Source organism: Hipposideros armiger, unplaced genomic scaffold (assembly GCF_001890085.2).
Source record: "Hipposideros armiger isolate ML-2016 unplaced genomic scaffold, ASM189008v1 scaffold_147, whole genome shotgun sequence".
NCBI classification, from domain to species: Eukaryota; Metazoa; Chordata; class Mammalia; order Chiroptera; family Hipposideridae; genus Hipposideros; species Hipposideros armiger.
Genome location: NW_017731497.1, coordinates 2345002 through 2357964, shown reverse-complemented (window position 1 = coordinate 2357964; position 12963 = coordinate 2345002). Strand labels below are relative to the sequence as shown.

The following is a 12963-nucleotide window of genomic DNA, read 5'->3' as shown; positions in this document are numbered from 1 at the left end:
AGTGGATGGGGTTGGGGGGTGGTGGTGGAGGGGGGTGTGGGCAGAGCAAAGAGCAAAGCTTGGTTACTAGTAGTTGGGAAGCAAAGAAACCCTTCACCGGGGGCTTTTTGTTACAGGGCTTTGAAAAAGCGGGGAATCGTGCTTTCCCTCCCTTATCGGGGGTGTTCATCTTCCATGTAGGGAAACGGGGAGAGGAGAGGCAAGTCAGCCCAAGTAGTCACGTAGCCAGTTACTAGTAAAACTTCAATGAAAGATTCAGGCCCACCAGTTTGGCCCCCTCTCCCAAGCCCTGAAGCTAATGAGAGGTCAGCTTGTTTCCTGTGGTTCCCACTCTCGCTAAAACACTTCACAGCTCCAGGGAGCTGTGAGAGCACATGGGTCAGGGGACCCTCCCTCCCAGCATTGGAGCCCAAGAGTCTGGGTCCTGGCAGGGGTGACCAGGCACTGGGAATCTGTTCCCAGCCCAGCCCTGGGACTTAAGAGAGAGGAAAAGCCTGCTGGACACGTGGTGAGGGTGTGGGTGGTCTCCAGCAACAAGCGGAGACCCCGGCACCAGCCTTCTGAGTGGGGCCTGAAGAGCCAGCCCAGGAGAGACAGCAGGCTCGGAGCCGCACTCTCCCAAACATGAAGCGCTCACTGTGCTTGCCCCCGCCTCGCCCATCCCGCTGGGCTTGGTAAGCAGATCACAGGCACAGTTCTCCAGCTTAGAAAGTGAAAGATCAAAAAGCGCCCATCCCCCCAATTCCCCAATAAAAAATCTTTAAAAGAAAAAAAAAAGCCACCCTCTGCAGAGCAGCCTGGATTTAGGCTGTGAGAGGCGAAGCCGGACTGCGACTCACGCGTTGACAGTCGGCAAAAGGGGCTTATTCGGATTACGTGGTTCACTTTCCCCACTTGAACATCTTGTTGAAATCAAAACAGATGACCACATTTCTGGCAGCTGGGCGGCACCTCCAAAGTCCAGCAGGCCAGCCCGACCCTCTCCCCATCCAGGAGCCCCGTACCTGTGGTCTGCGAAGGTCTCATTGTTCTCTGCGTTCAGGGTCCCGGCGGTTGCAAACATGATGGTGGTGTCCAGGTCGGCAATGATCCCGGACACAGCAGTGGCGGCCGTGATACATGCTTGGGTCCCCTTGTTCCCAGCCTGGAGAGCTGACAGCACCAAGGATACCTGTAGGCAACGAGGGACTGTCAGGGGGTGCGGAGAAGTGGAGGAAGCGTAATCTAAATGTGCGTGGACTCTGAAAACACTGAATCTCCTCTCTGGGAGTGGATGTGGATTTGGGGTTGACGGCACTGTTTCGGGTCAACAGCCTCAGCCTGAACACCAGCTTCGCCACTTGCTGGCAGGCGGTTTCACCTAAGTCGTTTCCTCATCTGTAAAATGGGGCTATTGCCTCTTGTCTATCAGGGTGGCTGGAAGGATTAAGTGCAGGAAAATGTATGTCCCATGTCTAGCGTGGCACTTGGCATGTAGTCAGTGTTTGGTAGAGGGTAGATGCCATTATTTAGGATTACATTTCTGAGACCACAAGGAAGAATAAAGGATCAGGTTCCTGGGAAAGGTGTGGCTATTTTTGTCCCCTTTGATCAGGTTTTCTGTACAGCAGCCCCTTCTGCTAACACTCATCACTCCCTTGGCCACCTTTTGATTAGAAATTCTCCACAGTGGACTTCAGAGGGGCTGGGGCTCAGAGGGCATCACTGTAGGTTACCTCTCCACCCCAACACTCCCTCGAGCCATCACCTGCCACCAAATAGAATTCCAGTGGCTTGAGGGGCCAGCAAGTTGGCTAAGGTGTGCGCCCCAGTGTTGACCACTGCCACCTGCCACCCCGCTCCAGCACAGCCTCACTGTCCCCAGAGATGCTCCTAACACAAACCTGACCCCACCACATTCCTGCGTGCAATTCTCCTGGCCGTGGAGTTCAGCCTCTCCAGCCTCCTACCCCACTCGTGCCAGCTCCTTACTTCATCATTACAGCTCATTACTGCCTCAGCCAGCTCCTTGCTTCCCCAAGCAGCCTGTGCTTCTCCCTACTCCCAGGGGTCTGTCCTCTGCCTGCAGTGCTCTCCCCTCTTCTTCTCCAGCCACTGACACACTCACTCTACAAGAGCCAGCTCAAAGTCCCCGCTGGGACGCCTTCCCCACTGTCCTCTTCCAGAGAGACGGCTGGACCTCCTGAGGATCCTACCCTCAAGATGGCCCATTTTCCGCAGGTTATAAACAGTATACATCCAGCTAGTGGCTGGATGACCTCTGAAGCCAGGAGCCATCATATTAATCCCTGTGTACACACACCCACCATCCTTGACTATGGCTGACTAAAAGAGGAGTCTAAAAATGTTTTGTGAATGTACTTCTTAAGACACGCTGACAGGACAGGGAGCTACAGCATCAGTGAGAGGCACATGGTGTGAACGCTTTCTCCCTCCTCTGCTGCTTAGATCTTAGCAGAGGCGGTGGACAGAGCCTGACAAGAGCGGCAGACAGCCCATCTCCTGAGCACCCACCATGTCCCAAAACAAGCCCCAAAGCAACTATTTCCTAAGTTAAATGCCACTCTGTCCCACCAGGAAAAGATGAGTCAGGCTGGCACAGAGCTGGCCAGGGCATGAGGGGTCCACTTCCCGGAAAGAACTCCCAGCAGGGTCAGACCCCCACTCCCGTGACAAAGGCCAAGACAAGTAATCAGAAGCCTGGAGGGGACCTTCTCAGCTAGCAAGAGTCCAGAAATTATCCCCCACACTGTGAAAGGTCCGTCAGCTGTATTTATTGAGCATCTACTAGTCACTAGGGGATGAGGACAAAAAAAAGGGAACACGTCAAGGAGCTCATGGTTGGGGGCAGTTACACAGACACAACCAAGGCATGTAAGAAAGACACACCAGACGAGGATGGGGAGCACGAGATTAGAAGGTCAGGGACCCTTAGTAAGAAACCACCAAAAGGCCAGACAAGCTGCCTCCCGGCCTTTGATCCTTCTCCAGATGTCCTGAATCAGGGCTCCTCTGCTGGGACGAGCAGAAAGACCGAGGCCAGCTCAGGAAGATCACGTTGCTTGGCCAGGCTCACCAACACCACTGCAGCTTGAACCACGCTTCCCTCCCTTGTGTTCCTGCTACAAGGTCTTCTACTGGGAAACTTGGCAAGAGTAACTTTAATAACAAGGAAGGGCTTTGAAAGGAGGGAGCGCGCCTTCCTAGAGCTGAGAGATTGATTTCCTCATCCTGTGGAGTCCAGGGAGGCCTGGACAATCCTGTGGGCTGCAGGAGATGGCCAGACTGTGGCTTGGCCTCGGCGAGGGGCCATGTACAGAGCGGCCTCTGTAGGGCAACTTCCAGGTGAGGGGTCTCCCACCTGCACCTCAAGTCCTGCTGCCAAGCTTCTAAACAGTGCAGAGCTCTATGTGCTAAGAACACAAGTGAAGGAGAGGGAAAGCCAGCCAAGCACGGCTGCTTCAGCCTGGACTGCTGGCAGCCTGCACAACAGCTGCCCTGAAAAATGACTCAGAGAAATAAGCAAAGCAAAAGGTTAGCAGAGTGCGGGAGAATAAAGGAGATATTGGGAATGGAGGGACGTTCAGAACGGGGCATCGTTAGCCCGGGAAACCTTCCCGGGAGGACAGTTTACACAGAAGAATAGCAGCTGGCATTTATAAAATGTTGAACTGTGCCTGGCACTGTGCCAAGCACGTGTACACATACCACTGCATTTAACCTGCACAAACCCTATGGGCCAAGAATATTTCCTTATCCTCATGTTACAGATGAGGAAATCGAGGCTTCGAAAGGTGAAGTCCCTCAGCTGAGATCCTAGAGCCCCATCCACTACACTAGGTGATTCTCTCTACAAACAACTGGCCTTAGAGTCAACAAATGCCATGCAGACCCCTGCTGTTCCACCAAGGTGCCAGTGACTTCAGGCAGGCATTTAACTCTCTCCCACCTCACTGTGTCACCTGGAAATAAAGAGGTTACAGGAAAGGAACTTCAGGTCTTTCTTACTCAGCCCCCAGAACCTGGGAGCCTCCCCCCAGGGGCAAAAGTGTCAAAGGGTTGAAGGGAGGGGCTCCTGGTGCTGACCTTGACTTTGATAGGGTCTGTCCAGTCTGTCTGCAGGAGAGTCCTTTAAGGTGGAGCCCTGACTTCTGTGGGACTTTCAATTTCTCAGGGCTATGGATTACCCCCAGCTCCCCGTCCCGGGGGAGACCCTGGATGCGAGGGAAGACGACCAGCCCTGACTTGGCTGGGTTGTTTTTGGCTGCTTCCCCGCTCATATCCCCGGTCACAGCGGTTCATGGTGGCTGTGTCTGACCCCAGAGCCGCTCCTTACCTTCTCCGTGACTGCGCGGGCGCACTCGATGAGCTCCCTCTTGGTGTAGCTGTCGGTGGGGCACACCTGGAGGGCCCCCGCCTTCTGCACCAGGAAGATGCAGCCGTGGCCCAGGTCCTGCACACGAGTGCGAATCTGGAAGCCAATCTGTGGAGGCAGCCAGGGTCGGGAAGGACAAGCATGATGGACCCACCCGGCCGTTGAGGTCCTCCCTATGTGGAAAATTTCTCCTATGTCCTATGGGAGCCTGGCTAGGAAAATTCCACTGCTATTAGGAATCTGTGCTTGGTGAAGTATGGAATTTGGTTGATTTTACTTCCCTTTGCAGAGACTGTAAAGTACCCACAGTCCCCAGTAAGCAAGCCTGCACCCCTTCATCCTAGCGTAATGCCTTCCTGATATGTGCTGCCTTTCCTGGTGTATTGCTTATCTGTATCCTGCGCCACCTGATAAGAGAACGTCAATTAGATGAACTCTGCTGGATAATTCTGTTATTCCTGCAACAAGCATTTATTGAGCTCCTACTGTGTGTCAGGGCCTCTTTTAAGCAGGTCATGCATTTCATTTCATTTATTTCTCACAACAGCCCTAGAGGATAATTAGACGTTCCAAATAGATAGCTTTAGTATTAAGCATACTTCCAAGTGTTCAGATTCTTGCAAAATTGGTTATGTTTACCGCCAGAACACTGCCCTCCTCAGCTGTACCCTGTGGGGAGAGCAACCACACTGGGTCCAGGCTCCCTTTCTATCAGGCCAGGTCTGAGGTGTCTTTCAAAAGGTACATTTTTAGAGCTGACGGCTCAGCAGGCACGCATTCTTTTAATGACCCTTGGCTTGTGTGATTATAAAAAGTACTTTGCCTAAAAGAAGCCAAGTGAGCTCCATTGTGGATAAGCTGCCAGGTGTCTCTTTGAGGTGCAATAAATTCCACTGTCACCTCCCAGAGTTTACATTCTTCTGGCTGTTTCACATTCATTTTCATTGGGGTTTGACCAATACAGCTGCCATAGTCATCTGCCCTTCCAGCCCAGGTAAGCAACTAAAAACAAGAACAAACAACCCCTTACGCTTTAGTTATGAAATGTTATTTTCAAGAATCCACAATGGCAAGAAGCTGTGATTTATCCTCCCAGCAACTGTCATGAAGAGTTACTAAATAACCTCAGGTATTGGGAATAGCATCCAAGGGATCTGGGCCCCCTGATGTCTTCCAATGTCCCATTAGTCCGAGTTTAGGGAAGGGGGACTCAGAGGAGTGAAGGAAGTTGCAAATGTGAACTTTCCTATTATTGAAACCCTTACTGCTTCTAGGGATAAAGCTAATTCCCTTAACCCTTTCAAGCCCAAAGGATATTTAAATCCATTTAATAGAAAATTCTCCTCCTCCAGAAAGTTGACCTTCTGCTCTTTGGGGTGTCTTCTATTGTACACAAAGGTTTGCAAAAAACCTCACAGGCAGGCAGGGGTCCTTGTTGACCATCTCCATGTAGAATATGATAGGAGCGGCACCCCAGGATCACACAACCTGGCAGCTTTGCCAACATGTCTGGACTAGTGCAGCAACGAGGCTGCCACCGAGGAGGGGAGAGGCCCTCTAATTCAGCCCCCACAGCAGTAATGCCATTTAAATATAGCTGTTTGCTGGGCACGCTTGTTGCTTTAAGCACAAGTTAAAGTTGAAGAAGGGGGATGTCCCATTAAAGTGTTAAACTCAACCTGGCTCTCAAGGCCTTTCAGATCCATTTAGTTTAACCTTAAGTGGTCAAGGGCCAGAGCTAATCCAAAAGCAAGAGTTCTGCTGCTGAGGATGACCACAGGTCTCTAAAGGATAGGTGCTGCTGGGACAGTGAGGCACAGGGCAAATGAAGGAAGAAACATTTAGGGAATTTCAAAATAAAAAGGACCTTATCAGTTCAACCTCCCCATTTACAGATGAAGAGACTGAGGCCCAGAGAAGAGATGTGAGTGGCCCAAGGTCACACTGCTAGTTCCTGGGAAAGCCAGATGAGAATCCAGGCTGCTCATCCCAGGACAGTGCTCTATCCACTAGATCAGTGCTTTTCTAACTTCTTTAATGTTTTTCTCCCACTTAGCAGCAGGCTCCCTATCCGCCCTCCCCCCACCAATAAAAGCTCTCATGGGACTTCAACATGTAAAATTAATAGAAGTCGTTTATTAGTAGTATACTTTTCCTTTATGAGTTAAAATTTATATCCTTGACTCAATAAAAAGTCAATGAGACTGAGTGAACCCAAGTTTAAAAGTCGGGGTTATGAAGGCCAGTTATAGCCTTAGCCTTAGCCACCAACTCATTTCTGTATTTTGCTTTGGTTGCATAGAGTCGAGAAAATCCTGTCACGTGTGTAAATAAACAGGAGTTTTCTCGCCGTTTCCTGACTGTAGTGGGCAGGGCAGGCTGCATCAGCGTAAGGTCTGCTCGAACCACCCAGCGGCCCAGGTTGAGTCTGGGTTACCGTTTGGCTTAGCACACATGCAAGAGTACAAGCAGCTTTTCCTGGCAGTTAAAAAAAAACCAAACAGCTCAATTAGGTTTAAAAAGTGAGAGTTGAGTCCAACATGCAGAACTCCCAAAGCGCCTCCTGGGTCAGGATTCTGAAGAATAAGGCGTGAAACCGTTGTGCTAAGAGAACCCCAAATCCTGCTCCCTGTACGGAGCCACGCCTGAGCTTTGTTTATAGAATGATGGGGCTCTGGGACAAGCACAGGCCTCTTCAGTCACTACCAACTCACCTTGGGGGTGACAGGGAGAAGGGACCTGCTCCTCAGCTGTCTCAAACCTGCAAGCTATGGGCAGACATGCTAAATGGTGGCAATACACCCTCAATGACACTCTGGCGCACTCAGCCCCCCTCTCACACGTGCTCAGCTGCTTTCTTGGAGGTGACATCATGCATGTAGCAAAGGTCTTGAAAAGCAATGGTGGAGAGCTGGCACAATGTCACTCGAACGAAATTCCAGTTAGGAAGCACTGAGGAGCGGCACCAGAAAGCAAAGGCATGAGACTAGAATAAGGGAACAGGTGCAAATGTCCTCGGGGTTGTTGGTCCATCCAGGGCTTGGCCCTGGCAGTCGGGTCTGTGCCAGATCGGTTGCCTGCTAGGTACCTGGAGGCCCCCTTGAGGTCTGGCCATGCAACCCTCCTGTATACCTGGCTGCATGACCCTATCTGCACAGCATGCGGGAGGGAAATAGTATTAAAAAGGACAAGCTGAAATAGGCTCCACTCACCTGTTTTCACAGGCTGAGGGCGGAATGTAACAGAAAGGATCTCAGGATTCTCACCCCAGCGGCACTCCTGCTCCCAACCCTTCATCCATGTGGGCCCCCTGGGTAGCAGAAAGGACCATGGACCTTGCTTCCAGCTCTGCCCTTTCCTGGCCACCGGGCTCTCTGGGTGAGCCCACTAACCTCCTGGGGCCTTTGTTCCCTCACCTGGGACACAGGACAGAACCCGTCCTGCCGACTTCCCAGGGCTGATGGATAACCAAACGAAAGGTGCAAGTGAAAAGATCTCAGAAAGTAGCAAGTGCCACGTGAATGCTCACTGTTGTGAAAAGAGGTGGCTTGGTGCAGGGGGAACAGCAAGCATCGCCCAACAAAGCTGGGTTCAAATCCTGACTTTTCCACAGTTACTTCTTAGCTTACTTACTTAAAAGGCCACTTCTGAAGAGTGATTTCAAGTGGCTTCAACACTATGGTAGCTGTGTGGTCTTGGACAATTTAACTACGCTCCCTGAGCCTCGGTTTGCTTCTCTGTGAAATGGGGAAGAACAAATGATTGTCTCACATGCTGTAGTGGATGGTACATGGGACAGCACAGCGTCTGGCTAGTGTATGATCTTGATAAACAAACAACTCTCATGCTCTTATTCTATTCCACAGGCACGTGTGATGGCTAGGGCACTGAACGAAAGAGGGCAACAGAATCAACACATCACCGAAACAGTCATCTAGTCTGCGGCGCTTTCCCAGAACATTTTGTACTGCCAGAAGAACATCTAGAAAGGGAAGACATTTTTGAGACTGTATTCAAACAGATAAGAGCTATAAAAATGCTAAGTTTCTCAAAGCAACACTCAACTTCTCAGCATATATGACCAGCCCCCAGGGTGATCCAACTCATGACCAGTGTTTATTATACAGCAATGCTGCTTAAAGACATTAAACTTGGGGGTTTAAATTGGCAAGTTTTGTAAAGCATTACTTGAACCTCAAGCAAAACCTTCCATTCCCTTCTTGCCCAAATAAAAGTAAACCGGACAAGAGCTTATCCTGGTTTTATGCCTGGATGGAAATTAGAAGCCTGGCCTTTCTGAGGTTTGGGATCGAATTTCCATGGGGTGGGGGTGGGTCTAAGAAATACTGATCTTTACTGCCTAAAACTAAACTAAATGTACAGATTTTTGTTAGGCTTTAAAAACAATCACATCTGAAACCAGGTCAAATCTACTTTGCCTGGGAGAGTTTGTGAAAGTTGAAAAGACCATAATGGATCTTATCTGACAAACTCTGCAGTTTCTCCTGAGATAGAAAAAATGGAAGGAACAAATAAAGAGTGTGCACAACAGAAGCAGGGCATCACTTTCTCACCTCCAGAAAGTGTGTTTTGGAGTGGAAAGTTTAGAGAATTTGAGAGCGGATGCCCATCTCATTTGGGAAAAAGGGCTGTGTTTCGCTCCAAGTCAAGGAGCTTTGAAGACACGCAGTCTTACAAGAGGTTACAGCGGCTTTCTTAGAGACAAAGCTGCAGTCACTAAACATTTCCCTAGAATTTACACTAAGGAGTTGTGGCTCCCACGATCAGCATTTCTTTCTTTCTTTTTCTTTTTTTATTAAAAGAGGAAACTAATCTTAAATGGCAAAGTTGCCTGAGGGCTTTACGTTTTCTGAAGAAAGAAGTTTTCATAGAGAAGTGAACACAAGCTTCAATTTTCCATGGAAAAATAAGCAAGATAAAGTCCCCGCTTGATGTTCAGAGGGCAGAGAGCTCTGGCTTTTTCCTGTAATTGTCACATTCTGGAAAAGACCAAAATGCTGACTCGGCACAGCGGACTGTAGGACTACAGGGAAGGGAGCAACTACTTCTGTGCCCTGGATATAAATATTTTCACATGCTGTGATGTGGACCCTCTTGGGTATACAAATAATTCCACAGCCTTGGAATAAAAAATGATTGCTTCAGGGATCTCCTAACCTTCTCAGTTTTCTCTCAAATATCTGTCTGGCAAATGCACACAAAGAATTTTCTTTTGCAAGCCACTGGTAATCTTATATTCTCTCTGCCCCTTTTTGCTCCAGGTCATACTGCTCTTGTATCTGGAATGTAAAACACATCTCAAGATGTAATGGAGAAAAGGGAAAACCTTAATGAAAATGTCAGCTGCTACAAATGTAGGGTGAATAACTAAAGGAGCTGTTGTTGTGCCTGTAGCAATACATTTTCTTTCCTGGTTGCTGTGGCATTATTTTATATTTTGCTTCGATGGTCTGGGCTGCAATAAGGCAATCTGCTTGTTTCACACACGAGGTGGAACTCAAGATGTGGAAAGGGCTCCAACAGATTATTGGGTCTTCACTCAGTAACTCAGGCAGGCCAGCATTTACATTAACCAAGGCAGATGGCTGTAGGTTCCATTTTTAAAGATTTCTGGAGACAGATCCAACCCTCCCCTCGCAATCACGGTCTCTTTTTGTTTTAATCTCCCTGCAAAGGGAAACACTTTTTCCCTTTGTCCAACCAGGCCTCCTTCCTGTAATGTAAGTTCCCTTACACTTGTTTATGAAATTCAAAATTACATGTAAATCAAATGAATCATGAGTCCAGATGACCTTACTAAAAGAGGGAGTCTAGTTTTAAAAAATGATGGGCCCATGTAAAGAATCAAACAGAATCCTGATGTGGGTCTCTGCGATTTTTTCTTTCTTTGTGGTGACTTAGCCGACTATTACAAATAGAATTATTCATGCTGCCAGCCTAAGTACTCAATCATTCTAAAATCTCAAAACGCAGGCACTGTTAGAAACTTAAGTCATCTCATGCTAGATATATATGTATGCAAGTACATATATACGATACTCCTATTTACATGCACTGTTACAATATACGTTAGAAAGGGATTTTGTTTGGGGTCTTCATTTCTGTAGTATCTCTGGGGGGCCTTTGTTAAGACATGCTTACATCTGGCTCCTAGGAGAAACACTAGCCCCGAGGAACTTGAGGACGCTGACTGTCACCTCAAAGAGAAGGGAAGACCGTCACAACCCTCTGCCTTGACAGCCTGGTTCATTTAGGAATGTGGCCAACAGGGTTTGTGCTCAATAAACAGCTTGCCGAATTTCATGGAATGCAGTTACCTTCATCTTTCCATTGTCCCTGCAATCCAGTCCACTATTTTCTATTTCAGACTGAGCTCTCTTTCTCTAAGGAGCCATGTAGGAGCTGGGACTGGGGCCTTTCTGTGGGTTCACACCAATGCAGATGCAATCAGGCACCCCAGAGCCCCACCCATCTGGTGTGCTTCCCAGTGGATCACTTGCTTTCTCAGAGGTATTAGCGATGGGAGCGCTTAGAAACGTTGGGACCAGTGTTTGGCCATTTTAAGACTCTCATGGATACAGGTGTTCTGAGGCAAAGTCTGCATTGGTCATTAAGGAAAGTCAATTTAGGGAAGGCAGGTAGGTAATGAAGAGAAGTCCAAAGGAGGTATGGGGGCAGGGGCCTGGGCCAGTTCTTAGAACGCCACCGATGATATTCGGGCAAGACTTTGTTTTATGAAAGCAGACTATACAGCCCTTTCTTGAGAGAGGGGCAGCTAAACCCATCCTCGTCTCTGCCAACGCTTCTATGAGCGTTTGGAAGACAAAACAAAACTAATTCAGGGAACTGTGCGAGGCGGGAGTAGGAAGCAAGAGAAAGATGGCGATGGGTGTTCTGCCCTTGGCATCAGCTGATGGGCCAGGGAACAGGTGACTTGGCAGAACACTGTAAACAGGGTCCTTCTGACTCAAAGCCTAGATCTCCCCAGAGCTCAGCGAGTTGGTCTCAGAAAAGACACTGAGCTTTGAACACGGCCGGGGGCTGCTGGGTCTGAGGCTGGGGCTGGCAGCCCAGCAGTGGGAACTCAGCCTGGTTCTGGCTATCATGCTGGGGTCCTCTGGGGTGGAGCTAAGCTACGGGGGATCCCCTGAGGGTGGGCACCAGGTGGGTTGGCTTCTGAAAACAGGGGCTTAAGGTGGCAGACCTCCTCTGGTTCCGCCGTGGCTGCTGCCATCTGGCCCTGGAGAGCCAGATGCCCATAGTCACTGGTCATTTGTGAAGCCAGTCCTCCCAACTCCTCCGGGTTAGTAACCGACTTAGTCATCTGGAAAAAGAAAACAAGCAAGACACAAAACACACACACAGAGAAAAGCATGAGAACCATGTGTTAATACCACTGGAAGCCAAAGGGTTTCATTCACTTTTAAGCTATTGGCTTGCATTTGGGACGGGACACTGGGAGGGCAGTTCAAGCGAAGCCCATGCTGCATCGCACACAACAGGCCAGGGCCCCTCTCAGGCCAGCAGGTCCTGGCGGGGCTGGTGGGCAACATGCTAGACTCAGGCCGTGCAGTGTGGAGGCCACGCCTACAGAGTCGCCTGTGGGAGGTGGGAGCCGCGGCCCGGCCAGCCTGGCCCAGTGGGTCAGGCAGGAGAGGCGTTCCCCAGGAAAACCACAAGGGGGCACACTCCCCGTGCAGTGCACACCCCTGGTCACAGGCTTCTGCAGGGTTCATCTGGTCTGCAGGAACCCAGGAGGGGGTCCCACCGGGCATGAGAGGGCATGAGACAGGGCTGGGAAGGAAATCGTGACTGAGAAGTGATGGATAAGACAAATGGTTTGGAGGAGGGAATTCATAGAGAATAAAGCTTTGTAGTACATTTGTGCCAAAGAATGACAAGGTTTGGGTCTGAAATTGAGTGAAGAACATATATTGTAGCCTACACGGCCAAGTTCTACCTTTTTATTATCAAGATATTCTGTGTTTTCCTCCTGTTTCATAGACAAACTTACCTCAGTGTATCCTACATAGCTAACACGCGAGTTTCTCATTCTTCCTCTTCCTCCGACAAAAATGCCTTAGTTCTCACAACTGCAGTTTTAACCTGCCACCCAGAAAGCTACCCTTGTCCCTGGTGGGTAAGAGGATTCCCTCCTGCCCCACCTCGTCTCTCACTCTGGATGACAAGACTTTGTCTCACTCTGAGGCATTTGAAGACCTTGATTTTAAAGGACTTTTTAAAACCCCTTTTAAATGACTCCACGTCCGTCCACTGGGGCGGGATGGAAGGTGCAGCTGGTCTCAGGCATGTTTACCAGGAAATGTTACGGGCTTTCGGGCTGAGGTGTGGAGGCACAAGGAATGCACGCGGAACCCCGAGAGCGCGAGGCTGTACCAAAAGCTGCTGCATTTGAGCCCTGTCATGCGGAGCACACTGACTCTGGGCGGCCGAGGCCGGTGCAGTGGGGCTCGCTCCATCAGGGCCCAGGCCAGCTATCCCAGGAGCGGCCATCAGCCAAGGCTGGGCTCCTTAAGAGCATGGACACCAAGGGTCAAGATGGACCG

General features: G+C 49.7%; 1 protein-coding gene across 1 annotated transcript in view; it reads right to left on the bottom strand.

Annotated features, from left to right (window-relative positions):
- The window catches only part of TLN2 (talin 2), a 282919-nt gene that overhangs the window by 43854 nt on the left and 226102 nt on the right, over window positions 1-12963 (bottom strand). The window contains exons 43-45 of the mRNA XM_019650777.1: window positions 11601-11720; window positions 4337-4483; window positions 1005-1171 (exon numbers count right to left, since the gene is read on the bottom strand). Coding sequence (XP_019506322.1) covers window positions 1005-1171; window positions 4337-4483; window positions 11601-11720 — 434 coding nt within the window. The remainder of the gene's footprint in view (window positions 1-1004; window positions 1172-4336; window positions 4484-11600; window positions 11721-12963) is intronic.